Source organism: Balaenoptera musculus, chromosome 19 (assembly GCF_009873245.2).
Source record: "Balaenoptera musculus isolate JJ_BM4_2016_0621 chromosome 19, mBalMus1.pri.v3, whole genome shotgun sequence".
NCBI lineage: Eukaryota > Metazoa > Chordata > Mammalia > Artiodactyla > Balaenopteridae > Balaenoptera > Balaenoptera musculus.
In genome coordinates, this window is record NC_045803.1 from 56,322,651 (window position 1) to 56,346,241 (window position 23,591).

General features: G+C 49.8%; 1 protein-coding gene across 1 annotated transcript in view; it reads right to left on the minus strand.

Moving 5' to 3' along the window:
- Positions 1–17,404: 17,404 nt before the first annotated feature.
- Positions 17,405–23,591, minus strand: part of COTL1 (coactosin like F-actin binding protein 1) — a 44,443-nt gene continuing 38,256 nt past the window's right edge. Inside the window, exon 4 of the mRNA XM_036834698.1 lies at positions 17,405–18,666. Within this exon, the coding sequence (XP_036690593.1) occupies positions 18,556–18,666 (111 nt within the window). The 3' untranslated portion in view covers positions 17,405–18,555. The remainder of the gene's footprint in view (positions 18,667–23,591) is intronic.

Here is a 23,591-nt window from a genome sequence, read left to right on the forward strand (position 1 = left end):
AAAGGATGCAATGAGTTAATACATGTGCAGTGGTTAGAACAGCTCTGGGCAGGCAGTGGTATGCTGGGAGCTTTAACAACTGGCTCTGAGGGGAGCCCTGATTTGCAGCGTTTACGGATTTCCAATTTCCCTGGTGTAAATATTTCCATCATGGTCAATTTCAAGTTACAGATGTGAGGTCAGCAAACGTGGTGTTAGGAGGAATGAGCCCCCGGTCAAGCCTGCTCCAGCACACCGCTGAGCACATTGCACCCGGCAAGTATCCTGCTGGTCAGTGGTTCTCAAAGTGGGGTCCCCCGACCCACAGCATCAGCACCACTTGGGGGCTAGAAAGGCAGATTCTTCGGCCCTACCCAGACCCAGTGGGTCAGAAATGCTAGGGGTGGTCCTGGGGATATTTAACACACCCTCCAGGGAGTTCTGTGCAGGCCCAAGTGTCAGAACTGCTGGGGGAAATGTTAGCTCCCTTTGTTGCATGTTTTAATACATTCCAATTATTACATGGCAATCAATATAATGACTGTTCCTCTGTGTGCCCTGAAATCACCACGCAAATTGCCAGTCTCATATCTGGCAACTCTGGGGGTGACCGACCTAATCCCAGGGACACTGAGAGCCATGGAAGCAAAGGAACGGTCCCAGGGCCACACAGCTTGTCCCCAGCACAACCAGAGTCAGAGCCAGGACCCCACACTGCCAACCCTCCCTTCTCTGCCCAGGGCCCCTCTCAGTGACACACGGGGTTGAGCAGATGCCTTTGGCCTTTCACCTTCTCTTGTTTTGGTGGACGTGTTGATTCTCAAAATTCCGCTGGGTGAAGGGAACACGATTTCATGCGAGAAAGCGCAGGTTTGGGGGTCAGAGAGACAGCCTTTCAAGTGCCGGCTCCATGACCCTGGGCGGGCAGAATCCCATTCCCAGCACAGCAGATGGGGTCACTGGGCCAACACCTGGCACCCGAAGGCCAAGGGGCCCAGGGTCATCCAAGCATTGAAATCAACACTGAAACCAGAGCTCAGAAGCAGCGTATCAGGGGGAACCTGAGGACCCCATGACCGTGGCATCTGGCATTTTCTTTTTTTTTTTTTTTTAACTGAAATAAAGCGCGAATCATGAATAATTAAATAGCTGTCTTGCCCCATCCTTAGGATAGATCCCCAGAAGTTCCCAGAGCATTTGGTGATGTGTGGATGCATGTTGTCTCCCTCCTGACCTGGAGCCCTCACCCCTGCGTCCCCGACCCTCTCCTTTCAGGCTTTTTTTTTTTTTGGCTGCGTTGGGTCTTCGTTGCTGCACGCGGGCTTTCTCTAGTTGTGGCGAGTGGGGGCTACTCTTCGTTGTGGTGCGCAGACTTCTCACTGCAGTGGCTTCTCTTGTTGCGGAGCACGGGCTCTAGGCGTGCGGGCTTCAGTAGTTGTGGCATGTGGGCTTCAATAGTTGTGGCGTGTGGGCTTCAGTAGTTGTGGCGCATGGGCTTCAGTAGTTGTGGCTCGCAGGCTCTAGAGTGCAGGCTCAGTAGTTGTGGTGCACGGGCTTAGTTGCTCGGTGGCACGTGGGATCTTCCCGGACCAGGGCTCGAACTCGTGTCCCCTGCGTTGTACCACCAGGGAAGTCCCTTTCAGGTTTATTAAAGATTCTTCTGACTTCAGTACAAATAACTAGTGAAGTCACAAGTCTGGCCTTTGGAGAAATCGATACACAGACCATCTCAATCATCCCCGGTTTTTATGTCACAAAAGCCTCCTCAGCACAAGGTGTAGAAAAGTTTCCCACATTCCCTCCCCAGTCCTGGTCACACTGCTGGTATTTTAGGGCGAAGACAGTAACCCCGTTTACCGAGCGTCCACTGTGGCCCAGGTGCCCTCCTAGGTGCTGGGAAGGGAGAAGTGAAGGAGCAGATGGTCCAGGCCTGGACCCACTGGGTGCCACATGGCACCTGCCACCTTTCCAGTCAAGATCACCAAAAATGTCTCCAGACATTGCCCAGCATCTACTAGGGGGGCATAGTCACTTGTGGTTGAGAATCCCTGGTCTGACCTCAAGTCAAGGGCACGAAAACAAGGTGAATAAGGTGGAACAACGTGAAACAAGGTCATAGAACTGTAGGCATCTTCTTAAACCCCCTAAACTATTTATCCATGTAGCTAGGGTTCCAGATAGATATGCATACAGACACAGATACACATAAAGTAGAAATACAGATATGGAAACAGCTATAGATGCAGATGGACATATAGATGCAGACACGGATGCAGAGATAGATCTGTTCTGGTGTAGGTGGTGATTAGCGCTCTGAAGAAAAGTAAGTAAGGCCCAGGGCCTAGAGAAGGACGCAGGGTGCTGTTTTAGAACAGGGGTCAGGGCGGGCCTCTCTGATAGGTGACAATGGGCAGAGAGCTGTGTGAATGAGGGATCCAGCACAGGAATGTCAGGGTAAGCAAGCTTCAGGCACAGGGAGGGGAGGGAGTCGTGCAAAGGCCCTGAGGCTCACTGTGCCACAAAAGCATGAAGCACAGTGAGAAGGCTAGTGTGCCTGGACCAGAGGTGGTGATGCAGGGGCAAGTAGTGAGGTTGGTGAGACATTGGGGTCCCAGTCACATTTGGCCTTGGTGCTGTTGTAACCACTTAGGGTTTTGCTCTGTGTGAACGGGGACCTATACCGGATCTGAGCAGGGGAGGGACATGATCTGACTTAGATCTTGAAAACCAGGCAAAAAGGGGAGTCAGGAGACTGTGGCCATGGTCCACGCGAAGGATTGTGGCAGCTTGGACCACACCCGTCTGTTAGGCTTGAGAGGCCGGTGGAATATCCAACCTGGAGTATAAAAGACCATAGGATGGATGGTTCTGTAGGGGATGGGGAAGGAGAGGGGGAGGGAGGGACAAAAGGAAAAAGAGAGAGGGAAGGAAGGAGGTAGAGGGGGAGCAAGGGAGGGAGAGAAAGATATCAGGGTGCACTTTTGAGCCAGCAGACTTGGGTTGAAATGCCAGCTCCACCACTTTCTAGCTTTGTGACCTTAGGCAAGTAGCTTGACCTCTCTGAGCCTCAGGTTCCACATCTGTAAAATGGCTTAATAGTACTGCATTCCACCTAGATGACAATGAGATAGGCTTGTCACATAGTAGGCCCTCAATTAAAAGGGTCTTCCTTCAAGGGAGGGCGTCTTGCTCCCCTCCCCCAACCCACCCCGCCAATTTCTCCTCTGAGCACAGAGGTTTTAGTGGTGGGCTCCGCAGGAAGCCCAGAGCTAATGCCTTCCCACGTGGAAATGAAACCTGAGACCTTAAGTGACAGCAGATCTTGGGGCCTAATGGCTATTGTCAACAGCAGCCTTTTTTTTTTTTTTTTTTTTTTTTTTTTTTTGCCACACAGCACGGCTTGTGGGATCTCAGTTCCCTGGCCAGGAATTGAACCCGGGCTCGGCCGTGAAAGCGCTGAATCCTAACCACTCGAGCAGCAGGGAGCTCCCAAGAAGAGCCTTTTAGAGAAACTTGCAAGCAGGAGCCAGGTTCTCAGGTCCCCGGGAGCTTGTTAAAGGCAGCATTCCCTGCCCTCACCCCCAGCACCCCGCCCTGCTTCCTGACAGCTGGTGGGCCCCTGCCAGCTCCCGAAGCCTGGCCTGGGGCTGAGGTTTTCCTGGCCTGGGGCTGAGGTTTTCTTTCTTGCAGCCCAATAACAGCCGCAGCTCCTAACGCTTTCTCAGCACAATTCACCAGCCTGGGCAGGTTAGAGCTGCCCCCCACATCTGCTCAGAAACCCACCGCACACCCCCGCCGGACATCTCCCTGTCACACGGGGTGGGGTGCTTGGCCCTGGCCCCGGAAAGCGACACCACGGGTCTGCTGCTCTGCAAACGCTAGGCAGCGCTATGGAAACGGCCACAGTCACACGGGCAGCTGGAGAGAACGTTCCAGAATCTTTAAAGGGCCTAGCAGGAGGGAGCGGGGCCTGGAGACTAGCCGGGGGCGTCTGCCTGGGGCTTTTCAAGCTTCTGGCAACCTGGGACCTGCTGTCCCCACACCTTCTTTTGGCAAAGGAGCCGCCTGTGGGGAGAGATGGCTCCAGGCCTCCCCCCCCACCCCCGCTTCCCCCCACCCCGGGTTGTCCGGAACACCGAGAGCTTGCTCTCTAAGTAACATGCCAATTCCTTTTATATAAGTATCCAGATCTGGGCTTCTTTTGAAAATCAGAAGATCTGGGAACACGCAGCCACCATAGTGTGGGTGAGGGTGGTCTCTTTACCAGGGCATGGCCTCGCCCCGTGGCCGCAGTCCCCACCCCTCCCTGCTGTCTCCCTGGCACTCAGCCTCCTTCCCTGCCCCCTGCCCCCTGCAGGGCAGAGGAGGGCCTGAGGGGGGCGGGGAGCAGGATAGGAGGCAGGAGGCTTTCCCAGTTGGAATCAACAGACCTCGGACAAGTAAGGGAGGAGGGACATGAGGGTCTCCATCTGGGAGGTTGTTGATGCCGCGATGGGGGTTGACAGAGATGGGGAATGCTGGGAGGAACGGGAGGGCGAGGATGTGTCCATTTGTTGTTTGTTGACCCTCAACTGAAACACACAAGCCTGAGCTCAAGGAGGAGACGGTGCATTATCCTGCTGTCAAAGCAGTTTGGAAAAAAAACACCCCTATTTGCATATCCAACTGGCAAAAAAGTAGAAAGGTTAATAATAAGACAGAAAGAAGGGACTTCCTTGATGGTCCAGTGGTTAACACGTCGCCTTCCAATGCAGGGAGCTTGGGTTGGATCCCTGGTAGGGGAGCTAAGATCCCACATGACTCATGGCCAAAAAACTAAAACATAAAAAAACAGAAGCAATATTGTACCAAACTCAATAAAGACTTTAAAAATGGTCCACATCAAAAAATCTTTAAAAAAAAAAAAAAAAAAAAAGACAGAGAAAAGATTAGTGGCTGCCAGGGGGTGGGCATGGAGATAGGGGGCAACTGCTTAAGGGGTATGAGGTGTCCTTAGGGGGTGATGGAAAGTTCTGGAACTACGTAGTGGTGACGGTTGCACAGTGTTGTGAATATAATGCCAATGAATCACTGACTTTAAAATGGTTAAAATGGGGGCTTCCCTGGTGGCGCAGTGGCTAAGAATCTGCCTGCCAATGCAGGGACACGGGTTCGAGCCCTGGTCTGGGAAGATCCCACATGCCGCGGGGCAACTAGGCCCGTGAGCCACAGCTACTGAGCCCATGTGCCACAACTACTGAAGCCTGTGTGCCTAGAGCCTGTGCTCCGCAACAAGAGAAGCCACTGCAATGAGAAGGCTGCGCGCAGCAACGAAGACCCAACGCAGCCAAAAATTTAAAATAAATAAATAAATAAATTTTAAAATAAAATAAAACGGTTAAAATGGGACTTCCCTGGTGGCGCAGTGGATGAGACTCCACACACCCAATGCAGGGGGCCTGGGTTCGATCCCTGGTCAGGCAACTAGATCCCACATGCATGCCGCAACTAAGGAGCTGGCAAGCCACAACTAAAGAGCCCGCAAGCCGCAACTTAGACCTGGTGCAACCAAATAAATACATACATAAATTCTCACAAAATGTTTAAAAAAATAAAATGGTTAAAATGGTAGATGTTATGTTGTGTGCATTTTACCATAATAGAAAAGATGGTTAACAGCCAGTGATGGTGAGGGGGTGGGGACACGGGGCAGAGTGTCAATCGACACAGGGCTTCAGGAGGGCAGTTTGGTGGTTCATGTCGTAATCTAAATGCTTCACCCAAAAATCTTTTAGAAACTCTGTGACATAAATATGCATGTGCAAGAGGTTCGAGACAGAGGTGTTAATTAAAAACGAACAAACACACAAAAGCTGGAAACAGCCTAAATGTCACATTCGTTTTCTGTTGTGTTAACAAATTACCCCCAACTTGGCAACTGACAATGAGACCCCTCTAACCCCCTGCCCACCTAGGATTTCCCGATTCTGTAGGTTAGAAGCCCCAGCACAACTGGGCTGGGTTCTCTGCTCAAGGTATCAAGGCCAAAATCAAGATGTCAGCAAGCTGTGGCCTCACCTGCAGATCATGGTCCTCTTACAAGCACATTCGGGTTGGTGGCAGAATTCATTTCCCCGTGGCTTTATAACTGAGGCCCCCTTTTCTTGCTCACTGTCAGCCAGGAGTGGCTCTCCACTCCTGGGGACCTCTCTCAGGCCCTTCCACGTGACCCCCACCCCTCACCAGTGGAGAATCCCCCCACCAGAAAGAACCCATCCCTTTTAAGAGCTCACCTGATTAGGTCAGGCCCACCGAGGATAACCTCCCTTTCTTAAAATCTGCAGTGCCGTGAACCCCCCCTAGTCACAGGAGTGACACCCCATCATATTTGTAAGTTCCTCCCACACTCAAGGGGAGGTGGATATTTAAGGGGGGGTCACTGGGGGTCATCATAGAATTCTGCCAACCACAGTGTCCATCAATAGGGGACTAGCTCAGTAAACCGTTGTACCTCTGTGACCTCAAAAACTGAAGAGAATTTAAATAAAATGAAAGCTATCTATATGCACCGGCGGGGAACATCTTCCTTGATGCACTGTTAAGTAAAAGTAGCACATTTCAAAACTATATATACTCTCTCTCCACATGTATGTAAAATTTCTCATATACGTGCAATTTTACATATAAAATTTTATTTTATCAAAAAAATAATATCTATGCATGTCTGTACATGTGTGTGTGTTTGTACAAGTACAAAGAAAAGTCTGGAAGAATACAGATGATTGAGGTACTCACCATTTATAGTTTGGTCTGTATTCTTCCAGACTTTTTATTTTATATACTTCTGTATTATTTAGAATTAGTTACACTGAGTATCTATTACTTTTGTCGTTTAGAAAGATTAAAACATTAATAAGAAAAAGCTCATCGGGACTTCCCTGGTGGTGCAGTGGTTAAGAATCCACCTGCCAATGCAGGGGACACGGGTTCGAGCCCTGGTCCGGGAAGATCCCACATGCCGCGGAGCAACTAAGCCCGTGTGCCACAACTACTGAACCTGTGCTCTAGAGGCCGCGAGCCACAACTGAAGCCCGTGCGCCTAGAGCCCTTGCTCCACAACAAGAGAAGCCACGGCAATGAGAAACCCACGCACCACACTGAAGAGTAGCCCCTGCTCGCCACAACTAGAGAAAGCCTGCGTGCAGCAACAAAGAACCAACACAGCCAAAAATAAAGAAAGAAAAATAAATTTATTTTTTAAAAAAAGAAAGAAAGAAAAAGCTCATGACTCAGTCACTAGTTGAATCATTACATTTTGAGGCACATAAAGGGAAACTGGTCTGGCCCTCACCCCACCCCCGCAGGCTTCTATGACATGATGATGCTGGGAGTAATTTTCAAGCCAGACTCATTATTTTTAGTTTTGAAATATTCCTTAGTGACTCTCGAACTTACTCATTGCTAAGGGAGAGCTCCCAGCAATCAGAGTAGTGAGAACTTAGAACCACCACACCCCTGTACAATGTACTCGAGAGGGGTCCAAGTGCCTCCGGGCAGGCAGGCTGCAGTCTGAAGTAGGTTGTCTACGCCGGAGGTAAGCAGCTGCCCCTGAGACCTGAGTCAGGCTTAGAGTCAGACCCAGCTGCTGATGGAAGGGCAGGGCAGGCACACACACCAGGAGGCCAGCAGGGATGGGGTATGGGGTGGGGGGGTGGGGGGGCAGTATGAGTCAGGCTCCACGAAGAAAGCAGAAACAATTCTCAGTATTTCCGGCAGAAAACAGTTTAGTACAAAGCACTAGGCGCTTACAAAACTGAGGGCTGGCTGGAGGAGCAGCCCCAGGCCCAGCTGCTGTAATGACCCCGAGACGCTGCAGAACTGACCCACCGGGGGAGCTGCCACAATCAGGAGGGCTGAGAATCAGAAAGCTGCCAGGGGGACTGTTGAGTGAGGAACACATCTTCAGAGCTGCAGTCCAGGGGTGAGAGAGCCCCCACTGCTGCCCTGCACCTGCCTCCAAACACCCCCAAACCTGGAGACTGGACACCAGCGTCCCCACGACCTGATGGCCAAGAAAAAACAGACCGCAGAGAGACAGCTTCGTCTCCTTCCCACCTTCCAAATCTCCTGTGAACGCATTTAATTGGCACAACCAAACTCATACCCAGAACCTGAGCTCCAAGAGAATTTGGGGAATGGGTTTTTAACTTTTCAAAGGAGTTAGAATGAACATTGAGTAGCCAGGGTCATTACCCAAGAGACACAATACATGACACGAGTTCAAGGACCCTGACGGGGGTCTGGGAGATAGGGCAGAGTCCAACTCCAAGGCCCAACAACACACTCACAAGGCGGCAAGGAGAGCCTTGGATGGCCCCTGTGATTATTGTTGATATCAAAATTTTAATGGCCATTCTGTATCGAGTGGTTGTCATTATTAGCCAAGCACTGTGCTGAACGCTCCTTGCCTAGCCATGTATCAGATATTTTGCCGCAACCTTATAAGATGGGGACTGTCGTTATTATTAAAAAGGTAATGAAACTGAGGCTCAGAGGGGTTTTATAACTTGCCCAAGGTCACACAGCAAGTGAACGGCAGAGTCAGGATTAGAACCCATTTACTTAAGCACGATATGACATCGGCTACCACAATTCATCTTTGATTTTCTTTTTAAATAAGAAAACAAGTCTGTGCTTCCTAAATGCAGTTTGTTTGCAAGACAACTGTTCCAAAATATGGGATGCATGGGGAGGTAAATAATGAAAGGAATCCTTTGTGGGGGAGGAACTGGAATCTATAGGACTAAATGGTACCTATGCTCCTTTCAAAGCTAACATTCTGTTCTAAAAGCACACCTACTTCTCCCCATTAAAAAGCCACTGTACCTATAGCCATGCTGGAAGTAACTCCCACTGGGTCGGGGCCGGGGTCGGGGGGAGGGAGGGACACTGCTTCTTGGAGGATGCTGTGATCATCCCTGAAGCAATCTACAACACAGTCCCTGAGTTGCTATAGCAACTCCCCATCTGGGTTATTTAAATGAAATAAAAGAAGCATCTTCTGTCTCTAGGCTATTGTGGCTTTGAAAAGTGATTCATTCATTCATTCAATAAATTTTTTAAAGTGTCATCCAGGAGTGGCAAATTCAAACGCTTATAGGATCAGACTGTTGACAGAAAGGAGTTCGTGTAAAAGGATGGCCAGGGGTTTAACCAGAGAGGTGAAGACTGCAGGGCCCTGGAGAGTGCACACACACCTGCATCTGTAAGAGCAGCTGTCTCAGTCCCAGGCTCTCCCCGCTCTGCTGGAATGTAATCCCAGTGTTATTAGATCTTTGGATTTGTCAGAAGTTGAGAGCTGGGTTTTTATGTGAAATCTTTCCATTTTTAAATGGTGGCAACCAATTCACGATTTGGGGTGGGGCTTCTGAGTACTGTTGTGCAGGTCGTACACTGCACAACTCTGGAGTCACTAGTCTCATGTAAGTTCAGGGCAAACTGTGCAGCTATGTATGTGCAAATCCCATCACATCAAGGGGCCAAATCTGGCTTGTGGGTCACCAGCTTGCCAACTGCAACTCTCTAAACATCCAGTCATAGAGGTAGGGCTAAATTAATGACTGTCCAACTATCCAGTACAAGTCATAAAAAGTGATGACTATAGTAGTATTCACCGACCTGAAAGAGTGTTCACCACATATTGATGAGTAGGAAGGGCAAGTTACAAAAACATGAACAGAGTACAATCTCCATTTTCGAAAATAAAAATGTATTTGCTGCTTTAGAAAATCTGGAAAGATATACCCCCAATTGGGGCAAGACTTCTGAGAGGTAGAGTATCAGATCATTTTTATCTTTATCTTTTTTTGTTGGCTATGCCTTGCATCATGTGAGATCTTAGTTCCCCGACCAGGGATCGAACCTGCACCTCCTGCACTGGAAACACGGAGTCCCAACCACCGGACCACCAGGGAATTCCCTATCTTTATCTTCTTTATCTCTGCTTTCTAAATACTTTTATGATGGCAAGTAATACTTATACAGTGAAAAAATGTAGCAAAAGGGTGGAAAGTAGGGCTGTGGTCAGAAACAGGGGTTCCCAAACTCAAACATGCACCAGCATTGGCCTGAGGGCGTGTTTAAATGCACAACCCCCCAGCCCGCCCCCAGAGTCTGTGATTCAATAGGCCATTGACTGGGCTTGAAGAGTCTGCCTTTCACCCGTTCCCAGGTGATGCTAATGCAGTGCCTGGACCACAAACACCAAGAACCAGGGGGAAAATGCATTACTAGGCTCTACCCCCTGAAAAGACCTTCTTATCAGGGTAGCTAAGAATCACTCAGTAAACTTGCTAAAAATGCAGATTCTGGGATGATCCCCAAAGACAGTGACTCACTGGGTCTGGGTTGGGGCCCAGGAATCTGCGTCTTAGCAAATATGCCAGGTGATTTTGCTGTGGGTGCCTGGGGACATGCTTTGAGAAGCACGGGCACCTCTTTGTACTGCCAGCTCATTTAGGTGGTATCCATTTACTGAGTATTCAGTGGGTTCCTACTGTATGCCAGGCACTGTGCCAGGAACTGGACAGATGCATGAGCCATACCCCTGTCCTCCAGGTGTGACCCTGGAGGCAGAGCCAGAAGCAGCGAGCACCCGGTAGAAGGTTTCTGCTGAGGCTGATGAGACGGGGTGCAGGGATACAGGACGTGGGGGCCTGGGCAGTGGGTGCCCTGGGTCTTGAGGGAGGCAGCCTGGAGGAGGGCGCTGGGAGCATCTGGGGACTTTCTTCCTCGTGATCTTTCAGACCAACAATTTGTTCTTAACAGCAACCAGCCTCACTTCTGTTGGAGTTTGAATCTTCTAACTCAAAACATGTGCTGTTGGGGCACATGAAAAGATGCTCAACATCACTAATTATCAGAGAAATGCAAATCAGCACTACAACGAGGTACCACCTCACACCGCTCAGAATGGCCATCGTCAAAAAGTCTACAAACAATAAATGCTGGAGAGGGTGTGGAGAAAAGGGAACCCTCCCACACTGTTGGTGGGAATGTAAGTTGGTGCAGCCACTATGGAGAACAGTATGGAGGTTCCTCAAAAAACAGGGCTTCCCTGGTGGCGCAGTGGTTGAGAATCTGCCTGCCAATGCAGGGGACACGGGTTCGAGCCCTGGTCTGGGAAGATCCCACATGCCGCGGAGCAACTAGGCCCGTGAGCCACAACTACTGAGCCTGCGCGTCTGGAGCCTGTGCTCCGCAACAAGAGAGGCCGCGACAGTGAAGAGGCCCGCGCACCGCGATGAAGAGTGGCCCCCGCTCGCTGCAACTAGAGAAAGCCCTCGCACAGAAACGAAGACCCAACACACCCAAAAATAAATAAATAAATAAATAAATTTATAAAAAAAAAAAAAAAAAAACAAAGTAGAATTACCATATGATCCAGCAACCCCACTCCTGGGCATCTACCCAGACAAAACTATAATTCAAAAAGAGTCATGCACCCCTATGTTCATAGCAGCACTGCTCACAATAGCCAAGACATGGAAACAACTTAAATGTCTATCCACAGGTAAATGAATAAAGAAGATGTGGCACATATATATACAGTGGAATATTACTCAGCCATAAAAAAGAACATAATGCCATTTGTGGCAACATGGATGGACCTAGAGATTATCATACTAAGTGAAGTCAGTCAGAAAGACAAGTATCATATGATATCACTTATATGTGGAATCTAAAATGACACCCATGAACTTATCTACGAAACAGACTCACAGACATAGAGAACAGACTTGTGGTTGCCAAGGGGGGAGGGATCAGGGAGGGATGATTGGGAGTTTGGCGTTAGCAGATGCAAACTATTATATAGAGAATGGATAAACAACAAGGTCCCACTGTATAGCACAGGGAACTATATTCAATATCCTGTGAGAAACCATAATGGAAAAGAATATGAAAAAGAATATCAATATATATATGTATAACGGAGTCACTTTGCTGTACAGCAGAAATTAACACAACATTGTAAACCAACTACACTTCAATTAAAAAAAACAAAAGAAAACTCATACTGTTGGGTAGCACCAGGCTGTCCATTCTGGGCGGGGCCTCTGTGAGAACACTCACCGCTGTTCCCTTTGCTTCCCCCGCCTCTTCCATCCGTTCTACTTCAGACAAAGTCACCTGTCTAGGTGAGCCCTCTGTCATTCCTCCCTGCCGTTGCTGGGTACGCTACGCAAATTCTTTTGTTTTTAAAAATTCTTGAAACTTCCATATTCCAAACAGACAGGAAAACAGAAAATCATCTGACAAATTCCCACCTGCCCATGACACAGATGCTTCCATTTTATAGATTTCCTTCAGCTCTGTTACAAATAAATGAACCAAACAGACACAGCTGGAGTCTCACTCCGACCCTCCCTTTCCCTCCTGCCCTCCCTCCCCACGACTCACCCCTCACGGCATTTGATGTATTTTTGCTCGTGCGTATATACGCACAACCAATAGGTCATGTTATTTTGTCTGAAAATTTAGCTCTGGTGTTACCATTCTCTACCCTCATCGTTTTTGCAAGTTGCCCTTTACAACTTTACACCCACCTTTATGCTTTGGGACTTATCAGAAGAACGAGTTTGTCTTGCCCCTGCACACCATCCATGGCCCTGCATGTCATCCTCGGCAGTGACATCAGACACAGCCCTGCTGGGGATGCGGCCAGGGCATGTTGATGTCTGCGCTACTTCTCTTGGCTTTACCAGAAATAACCCGTGGCAGTCTGTTGGCCCTCAGTTCAAAGGGGCCTCTTTTCTCCCTTATCCCCCAGCTGCAGGGCAGCTCCCCCAAACCAGGGATGGTGATGGGGTCCCCACTCCAGATCCCAGGCACAAGCAGACAGAACAGGGTGGATCCCGAGGGGACCTGCAAGTCTCCACAGGCCGAGTCCTCCGCAGAGCCCCAGACTCACTGGTGTGGCTCTTGGCCTCAGGGCCAATCTGCCCCCTCCTGCCGCCCCCCCCCCAGAGGGAACCAAGGTCCCCCAGTCACCCCAGCCCTGGGGCACACTCCAGCCTCTGCAGCAACCTCCCTAGTGGTATCTTAAGGATCTTCCAGAGACAATGATAAGGGAGAAGCAATCAGGATAATGGGTTTGAGCCCCCAGAGGTGGAGAAGCCGGACAGGGGCATGAGACAAGGGGACAGGTAGACAGGTACATGAGGTACGTCCCGGCCCTCGGGCAGAGCCAGCTCCCGGCGGGAGGAAGCCGGGAAGCCCTTGGAGCCTCTGCCTGGTTGAGCACCGACCAAGTCTGACGCCAATCTAGGCAGGTTTGGGTTCTGTGTGGAGCTCGGAGAGGGGGGGGGAGCCCCACTCATGGATTGTTTACTGAGCACCCACTATGCATAAGGCCCTAGAGACATGGTCCCTGCCCTTGAGAGGTTCAGTTAGTAAATAAAAGAAGGAAGTTTCCTGACTCTCCTGTAACGAATGACCACAACTGGGGGCTTAAAACAATAGAAATTTATCCTCTCACCGTTCTGGAGGCCGGAAGTCTGAAAACAAGGTGTTGGCAGAGCCGGGCTCCCTCCAGATGTTAGAAGCTCTGCGGGATCAGGGGGTCCCTCCTGCCTCTTCCAGCTCCTGGGGCTCTGGGCGCCCTTGACTTGTGACCGCCTCACTCCAGCCTCTGCCTCTATCTTCACACGACCTCCTCCCCTATATATCTCAAGCTTCCCTCTGCTTTCTCTTATAAGGAACACCTGTCATTGGATTCAAGGCCCACCCTAAATCCAGGATGGTCTCACCTGGAGATCCTTAACTAATTACATCTACAACGACCCTATTTCCAAATAAGGTCCCAGGCACAGGTTCAGGGGCACAGACGTATCTTTGGGGGGCCACCATCCAACCGACCACACAGGGCATGGGGGAACCTCCTTGAAGAAGCAGGTCAGAGCAGTAACCAGTCTCTCTCTAGAGGGAGGGAACGGGGCCTTCAGGAAAGTGAAGGAAGGAAGGATGCCGGATCGGGGGTCCAAGGAGGAAGTGGACAGAGTCCTGAGCAGAGAGACAAACAGGGCCCCTGCCCCCCGCCATCCCGTTGGGAAGTTTAAACTTGATCACAGGGCAGTGAGGTGCTCCTAGGCGGGGTTTAGCCAAGGGCCGGGATGGAGCTGCAGGTGGGGAGTGAAGTTCTCTGCTAATTTCAGGATGAGCTTTTCTGATGGGCAAGAAAAGCCATCAGGAGAAGGAAGCTGAGGTGCAGCCACCTCTGGCCTGACTCAACCTGAGTGCAGAGCTGCCTCCGGTCTGTTAATGAGTCACCTCCTCACACAGCCGACCTTTTTAGGTCCTTGTTTTCACCTCTCTCCTGTGAGTCACTAAGATACGGGGAACAGGAAGCAGCAGGGAGATGAGGAGGACAACCCACCCTCACCAGGACGGCACCTGGGGCTGAGCCCCCCTTCCCAGCCTCAGATAGCCCCCCGGAGAGCAAACGTCCATGGGGAGGCTGGGCCTCGCCGGGGGGGGGGGATCAATCAGCCCCTCCACCCCAGCCCCGCCCCAGAGGGCACAGAAACGCTGGCTGCAGTTATTGGCTGGTTTCCATGTAGATCTCCTCTGCCCCACACCGACCCCTGTGCAAGTCCGCTGAGCCTGGGGCACCCCATGCCCCAAACAGTGCCTGGTCACACAAAGTGTGGTGCTTGATTTTATATATATATATATATATATATATATATATATATATATATATATTTTTTTTTTTTTTTTTGGCCGCAAGGCATGTTGGATCTTAATTCCCTGACTAGGGATCCATCCCAGGCCCCTTGCAGTGGAAGCACAGAATCTTAACCACTGAACCACCCGGAAAGTCCCCAGGCGTGGTGCTTTAAAAAGGTCACAGGTCTTGGCACTCCTCCTATTGAGAGGCGGGGTCATTTTTCCCTCCCCTTGAATGTGGAGGGGCTCACGACTGCTTCCCCCAGGAGAGTTCAGGGGAAATGCTGCCATGTGACTCTGGAGAGTTGGTCAGAAAAGGCCATGCAGCCTCGTCCTGGTCTTCTGGGATGCTCATGCTGGGGGAAGCCGGCCACCGTGTAAGCCCACAGCCCTTAAAGAAGATGTGGTCCACGTGTACAATGGAATACTCCTCAGCCATAAAAAGAATGAAATAATGCCATTTGCAGCAATGTGGATGGATCTAGAGATTATCATACTAAGTGAAGTAAGTCAGACAAAGAAAGACAAACACCATATGATATCACTTATATGTGGAATCTAATATATGACACAAATGAACTTATCTATGAAACAGAAACAGAGTCGCACACAGACAGAGAACAGACTGGAGGTTATCAAGGGGGAGGGGGGTGGGGGAGGGATGGATTGGGAGTTTGGGATTAGCAGATGCAAACTATTACATACAGAATGGATACACAACAAGGTCCTATTGTAGAGCACAGGGAACTATATTCAATATCCTGTGATAAACCATAATGGAAAAAAATATGAAAAAGAATGTATGTATGACTGAATCGCTTTGCTGTACAGTAGAAATTAACACAACATTGTAAATCTACTATACGTCAATCAAATACATTAAAAAAAAAAAAAAAAAAAGGAAGGCCACAGCCTGATACCACGGTGGCAGGACACGCTGAGTGCTCTGATACACAGCCCAGCAACAGCTGCCGGCCACGTTCAGCCTGGACATCCAGCCCAGTCAATCCGACCGCAGCCAAAGGAGAGACCCTGCTAGGAAGAATCGCCCAGCTGAGCCCTTCCTAAATTCTGGTTCTACAAAATCAAGGGCAAAACATGGTGGTTGTTTTACACCCTTCAGTTTGGGATAACCTGGAACGGCTGCTGAATGCCCACCGCGTCAAGTAATTCAGAGCATCTGCGAGCAAGGAGTACCCAGAGCTCCGCCCCAACCCCTGCCAGGCCCTGACGGAGGCCAATCCGGGGCGTCCGGGCCCTGGGCAGCTCCAGGAAACGTGACCAGGCACCTGCTGGATGCTAGTTACGGGGGATAAAGAGATAAAGGCAAAGCCTCTCTGCCCTTGAAGACCGCGAGATCCCATCAGGCACCCTCTGAAATCCCAGCCAAGGCCGGAGCCTCAGCTTTCAATTAAAGCCAAGCTCCTTGACACACAAACCCAGCTCCACCCTCTTTTTTCTTCCCCTGGGCAAACATCCCCAAGGAGCCTTTGCCCCTCCACCCCTTTGCCTGCTTCCCTCCTCTCCTGCAGTCCTCAGGCATCACCTCCTCAGGGAAGCCCTCCCTTGCCCCCAACCAGGCCCAGTCCCTTTGTGATTTACTCTCACAGAACCTGGCTTTTCTTTCTGAAGGGGTTTATCTACATGTGTAATTATCCCAAGTTCTCTGACCAGAGCTAAAAGCCCGTAGGCCAGGAAGTCAGAGACCTACTTTGGCTCCCTTTGCTCTAGGTTTAGGGAAAAACTGGGGCACCCAGAGCTCTCAAGACCTAGTGGCAGGCCGGACGGGATGAGGGCTGAGCCCTGCTGGATACCCTCAAAATCCTCGCTGTTCCTTAAGGAGTTCGCGGATGAGAGAAGTGAGGCCCAGGGAGGTTAGCTAACTTGCCCAAAGCCACACAGCTGTGAGCAGAGGGGCATGGCTGGGGCTGGGGCTTGGGCGACCTCCAGCCTTGCCCACATCTTGCAGGATTCCTTCCTGCTCTGATTTCGGTTTCTGCCCTCTCCCCGCACCCTCCCCTCCCCACTCCCAGCTCCTCCAAACCCGGTTGTGCATCTGAAACTCCTCTGGCCTGATTCTGCATTCCCACTGGGGCCGGCATGCTGGAAATCCCGTTTTGAAGCTCTCGGACAACCTCATAAAGGAAGTCACAGCCCAGCTGAGGAGGACGCTTTCTCCCAGCTTTTCCTGAACACACAGGGAGGAGGCTTCTGACCACACAAGACACATCACAATCCTGCCATCTCCTCTCTCTCTCCAATCCAGGGCCTTTCCACTCCCCTCACGAGCTACAGCACCAGGGCCACTGGGAGACCCAGGTTCGAATCCCAGCTCTGCCACCTTCCAGCTGGGTGGCCTCAGGTGAATCACTGAGACTCTCTGAGCCTCAGTTTCCATAAAATGGGGATGCCAACAGCACCTATTTCTATCTTTTTTTTTTTTTGCCACACTGTGAGGCTTGTGGGATCTTAGTTCCCCGACCAGGGATCGAACCTTGCTCCCTGCATTGGGAGCTCGGAGTCTTAACCATTGGATTGCCAGGGAAGTCCCCAACAGCACCTATTTCTTACGGTTATTGCTAAAAATTAAACAAGCTATGGAATAAGAATACACCCAGCCCCCAATAGCTCCGTGAATGCCAATTAAATCTGAATACGACAACCGCCTTCGTTTTTCCAGTAAAGTGAGAAGCTTTAGAAGACCAAACAGACAGCCTCGTTTTTTGAAAAACAAAAAACCCATTTATTTCTGTAAACCGTTTTGAGTGCGGATGCTATTCAAGACCCCAACACAGCACAGACTTCCCCCAACGAAATGAGCAAGGAAAAGAGAAAAAGAATGCTACCAAATGTGCTCACGAAGAACCAAGCCGATCTCATCTTTCTCTGAAAAAAAGAAAACCCTTTTGCCGGTGTGGTGCCACCAAGGATTAAAACCACAGACTTTCTGGTCCCGAGAGGGCGGGGCTCCTGCTGTACACGCTTTGTCCCCTGCTGTCCTTGCCGTCGGGCAGAGGACCGACTGGACCTCAATTCCCATCCCGCACCCCGGGCCTGTCTCCCTAATGTCCTCATCACCTGGGGAGCCCGGGAAGTGAACCCTGAAAGACTCCTCCTGTTGAATCTGGACTTAGACCTTTGTCCCCACTCCACGCCATCGTGAGATTTTTGATCAAGAGGGTGGGAACGGGCCACTTCAGACCGGTGGCAAAGCCAGGCAACTTTTAAGGCAAAATTTCTCTCTTCTCTTTCGGTCTGAGTCAGCCCTGCACGTCTCACCACGGAGCACCATCTCTGATGAGCCTGGAGCTTAGGCAACTTGGGATGGGGGGGTGGGGACTCTGGAGCGACTCTCGGGGGTGTGAGCCTGGCCAGCGGGACACATGTGTGCTTGTGGAGGGCGCTGTCGAGGGCACAGCTGCCTCCTCAGCGGGAAGCAGTCAGGCGCCGAGGAAAACCAGGATAGCAGCCGCGGCCCAGGCGCCACAGGCAACACGAGGTTGGTGGGTGAGGCCGGGCAGGCTGCTTGTGCGTCAGTGAAATACCAGGAAAGGGTCACCATGGGAGGCACCTCCGATCTGATGATGTGCGTGACCTCGGCATCAAAATGATTTTTCTTTAGAACAAGAAAGAGGGGGGCGAAGAAAGAAAAAAAGAGAAAAGAAAGATGTTCCATGAGCTTCGTGGGCTAGGACATGGCAGGTGCACAAGGGAAGCGGGGAGGGGAGCTGGGTTTCGGACGGGGTGGTGGGCGCTGCCTCTCTTGGCGTCTCCTCTCCCTGGTGGGCTGGTGGGCTGGTAGCTGAGGCCGTGGTCCCCTCCCCCGGGGAGCAGGCAGATGACTTTGGCAAGGGGCGGGGTGCGCGGGGGTTACTCCGTCTGGGCGTCGTAATTGGCTCCCCCCGCCTTCTTGAGCTCGCTCTTGATGAAGTCGTCCTCCAGCTCTTTCCGATCACTGATCACAAACTCTTTGGCGAAATTCTGCCGGAACAAAACAGAACACAGAGTTCCCGTTAAAAAGGAGGGGACGGGATCTGAGCATTGCTCAGGCAACACATCAGGAAGTCTTGGCACCTAAAACACTAAGAAATGATCAAAATGAAAATCTGGTGGCAGGATGGTTTGGCAGGGGGAAAAAAAAAAAAAAAAAAAAAAAAAAAAAACGTGACCAGAGATCAGGAAATGGGTGAAATCGAGATACTGTGCAGTTCCAAGACCACGGGGATGGGCCAAGGTCAGGTCTGGGTTCGGAGTCTGGCTCTGTCGTTCTCCGGCTGTGTGGCCTTGGGCAAGTTCTTTCAACTCTCTGTGCCTCAGTTTCCTCATCTGTGAAAACCCATCTTCTCAGGAGAATAATAGAAGAGGAGATTGGAAAGGTAGGCAGGTCGGCTGGTAAATGTTTAATACCAGGCTCTCTCAAAAGAGGGGTGGTGGTGGGGTGATCTGTAGCTTTTACCCGTTTCCATGGTGTAAATATTCACGTGATATCTGATTACAGGCTATCAACAGGGGACCAGGACGTGGAGCTGGGAAGAGACACATGACTGGCTGTCACCAGCTGGTACAAGGTAGCTTCAGGTGCCCCTGTCATAGTGATGCAGGGCTTCTGGTCCCAGGCCTAAGTGATCAGCCCAGACACTGAATGCACTAAAGGATGTACTGGGCTCTCCAGCCATACTCAGTCACTTGAAGGCAGGGGGTTTGTTTCCATACATTCAAGAAAAACCATGCCGTGTGATGGGGCTACAATGATGAGCAAATGGTCACTGTGCCCTCTTAGGGTACACATTTCAACCATAAAACCCCACAGGCCTGGCACACGTGAGGCTCTTATAAATGCCTGTGGCATGAATGAGTGACACAGGTGATCTGGCTTATAAGATAACCCTGAACCATGAAGAATCAAGAGTTATTTTAATACATGCATCATAAGACTTCCATAAACAAGGAAAATGTCAGGATGGTGACAGGTAAGAATACAGAGAAATTTACCGAAATATGAATAACAAGTCTGAAGGTCAGAAAATCATCCACATTGAAAAAGAGTCCACAAGGAAATAATGTAAACAATTACCACTATTTACAAAGCACCTATGGGTACCGGACACTGCCACACATTAGCAAACTTAATTCTTAAAACCTTTAGTACGGTATTCCTAGATATCTACCCAAGAGAAATGAAAGCGTATGTCCACACAAACACTTGTAAACACAAACATTCATGGCAACATTATTCATAACAACCAAAAAGTAGAAGCAACCCAAATGCCCATCAACACATGAATGGGTAAACAAAACATGGTCTATCCATACAATGGAATATTATTCAGTCATAAAAAGGAATGAGGTACTGACACAGGTTACAACAGGGATGAACCTCAAAACCATTATGCTCAGTGAGAGAAGCCAGACATGAAAGACCACATATTGTATGATTCCATTTATATGAAATGTCCAGAAAAGGCAAATCCAGAGAGGCAGAAAGTAGAGTCATGGTTTCTAGGAGCTAGAGATTGCAACAGAAAATAATGGAAATGTGCTGAAATTGGATTGTGGTGATAGTTGCACAACTCTGTAAATTCACTTAAAAAAATCATTGAATTGTAGACTTAGGATGAGTTAATTTTGTGGTATGTAAATTATACCTCAATAAAGCTGTTTTTAAAAAAACCCTGTAAAATGATCAATATTACTTCCATTGTGAAGATGAGAAAACAAAGGCTGGAGATTTTGACACCTGCCCAAAGTCACACAGCTAGTAGGTACAGCTGACTCTAAAGCTGGACTTCTTAAAAGTGTCACCATCCCCTTTAGGAGTGATGAAAATATTTTGGAATTAGATAGAGGTGGTGTCTGCACAACATTTGTGAGGTACTAAATGCCACTGAGTTGTGTATTTTTAAATGGTGGTTAATTTTATGTTATGTGAATTTCACCTCAATTTTTAAAAAAACAAGAGAAAGGAAAAAAAGGAGAATGACTAAACCAGGAGCACTCTCAAGGTCAAGTTTTACAATATTAAGACGAAATGTTCGCCATGCCAAACCACCAAGAATACTAACAGGAAGGAGGAAATGGGAGGTTAATATTTATCAGGTAACTAATATGTACCAGGTGCAGGCTCACACATTTTCTCACTTAATCCTCCCTCAGTATATTAGCTTTTTTTTTTAAAGATAAGATCTGCCGGCTGGGCTTGGAGAGATTGTGTAACTAGCCCAGATGACCAAACATCCTTCCAACCCTTTCTACTCCCAGCCTGCCATGCTGTGCTGCTAAGCGCCTGTGTAAGTCATCAGCACACCATTGAACACAAGCAGAATGGCAGAGCCAGAAAGGGGAACCCAGAAGTAACGTGTTTCTCAACCTGAGCCCCAGCGGCAGGGGGAGGGGCGAAGAGCAGACCAGAAGGAGGAAGCCCACAGCTCAAGACGCCTATAGAAGGAAGTCCAAAGTTCCTCTGCCCTGTGGTAGCTATATATGGCAATCTAGAGAAACAAGAACACTCACGCTTGTGTCTGTTAGCCATTAGACAATTTAGATTAAGAAGAAGTTTGATAAGATCTCAGAAATCCACAATGAAAGTGCACATAGAGCACAATTCACCTTCAAACCACAGGTATATGGGAAATCGAATCATAGCCAGAAGGAGCAAACCAGGATAGCAGAACCCAGTGAAACATAACAATAAAAGTAAATGAACAAAATTACCTTAAAAAAATAGCTATGTCTCAAACTGCAAAAAAAGCAGCCCCAAATCCCATATACCTGAGAATCTGAGATGTTTAAAACCAAAAGATTTGCCAAAAAATGATTCTTTCAAACAAAAGTACAGAGAAAAGCAACCTCACCCATCCCCACTATAGGAACCAGCCCCTGCCCTCCAGAGGGCAGGCAGGAGGTGGCCGGCCACGTGGATGTGGTCCTAGCAGGCCTGGTGGGCCTCCCGCATCACAGGATGCTGGGGGTGCAGAGGCTTCAAAGGTGAGCCAATGCTTCCCCTCAGGGTGTGGACTCTGCAAAAAGTCCCGCAAAGGTCTGAGTCAGCCTCAACCCAACTCAAAATGACTGTACACTCCTCCACCTCCGTTCCCGCCAGGGTTCTCACAGAGCAGGCCTTCGACGTGGCAAGGGAGACGCCACCACCTCTGTGGAGTGGGCTTAAGTGTGAGTTTTCCAAAAGAGGCAGAAACAGAGCGAAAACAGCTCTGTGCACCGCCAGACTTTGATGTGGGAGCAACGCCTGGGACCTGAGGGGCCTGCAAGGACTTGCCCGCGCTGAAAACCACAAAGAACACATCTGCACAAAGCAGGGCCACCTCCCCACCACGCTCACACCTCTGCTCTCAGCCACTGTCGCTGGTATCCTCCAGGCAACACCTCCTGGGGCAGAGGCAGGCCACACGGGGGCTGCAAGACGAGGGGGGGCAAGTCCTCTCTCCAGAAAGGAGACCGGCAGGGCCCAGAGCAATGCGAACACGTAGGGAATTTTAAATTTTCTAGTAGCCACATTGAAAAGAAGTGAAAAAGAAACAGGTGAGGGGCTTCCCTGGTGGCGCAGTGGTTGAGAATCTGCCTGCCAATGCAGGGGACACGGGTTCGAGCCCTGGTCTGGGAAGATCCCACGTGCCGCGGAGCAACTAGGCCCGTGAGCCACAACTACTGAGCCTGCGCTCTAGAGCCTGTGCTCCGCAACAAGAGAGCCTGCGATAGTGAGAGGCCCGCGCACCGCGATGAAGAGTGGCCCCCGCTCGCCGCAACTAGAGAAAGCCCTCGCACAGAAACGAAGACCCAACACAGCCAAAAATAAATAATAAATAAATAATAAATAAATTAAAAAAAAAAGAAACAGGTGACATTCATTCATGATCTAACTCTATATCCAAAATATCGCCATTGTAACAGGTAATCAACATACAAAACCATCAGTGAGATGTCTACATTTTGTGCTCTATACTAAATCTCGGAAAGCCAGTGTGTATTTTACTCATAGGCATGGCACATAGCGGTATGACAAGCCAGACTTCACGTGCTCTGCAGCCGCACGTGGCTGGTGGCAGCCCAGGTCTAGATAGAACAGGAAAGAACCTGAGAGAATAACGTGTTCAGTCAAGGAGAATCATTCACCATAAAATATTAGAGCCGATCTGAGTGGGGGGAGTGGGAGCCTTTGGGGGCGGAGCAGGGAGAGTGGGAAATGTTCCGTCTTGATCTGGGCAGTTCTTTCATGGGTACGTACAAAAATTCAAAATTTTAAAATTCAAAAATTTATCAAGCTGTACGTCTAAGATTCGTGCGTTTTCCCCTGTGTACATTATACCTTGGTTAACAAAAAAAGGTGGGGGTGGGGCAGGGGACAAAGAGCCTTTGAAACCCTGACATTCACCCCCTTATTTGATAGAGAAGAAGTAAGAGACCCAGAGAGGGGAAACAATTCATCCCAGGGCACACAGCAGCCTCACCTCGGGGCCCTGGGGGCAGGCCCTCACTCCTGCGTACCCGGTAGGCTGCTCCAGACTGCCCGTCCCTCCCACGTAAGCATCCGTCATACCCTCAAGGCTACCAAAGCCACCTGCCAGAGACTTCAAAGCAAAATATGTCAGTCTGTGGGCACCGTCACCTGTGGTTCTAGAAAGATCTTCACGTCTCGGAACTCGGTGTCCCTGGCTGATAGCCTCCAGACAGGGTCTCTCCCTTTTCTCCCAGTGCAGGACTTTTCAAAGGCAGAGGCCTCATCCAGCTAAACAGGACTCCAAGATGGTTTGGAAACACACCAATCAAGTTCGGGACACATTCTGTCCCTGTGACTTTTCTCAAGTGCATTTAAGTTCATGCTTCAAAGATATAAGATGGACATTGGTCTGCTTCCAAGGTGGGCAATTCTAGGGAAGGACTGGGGTTAGGAA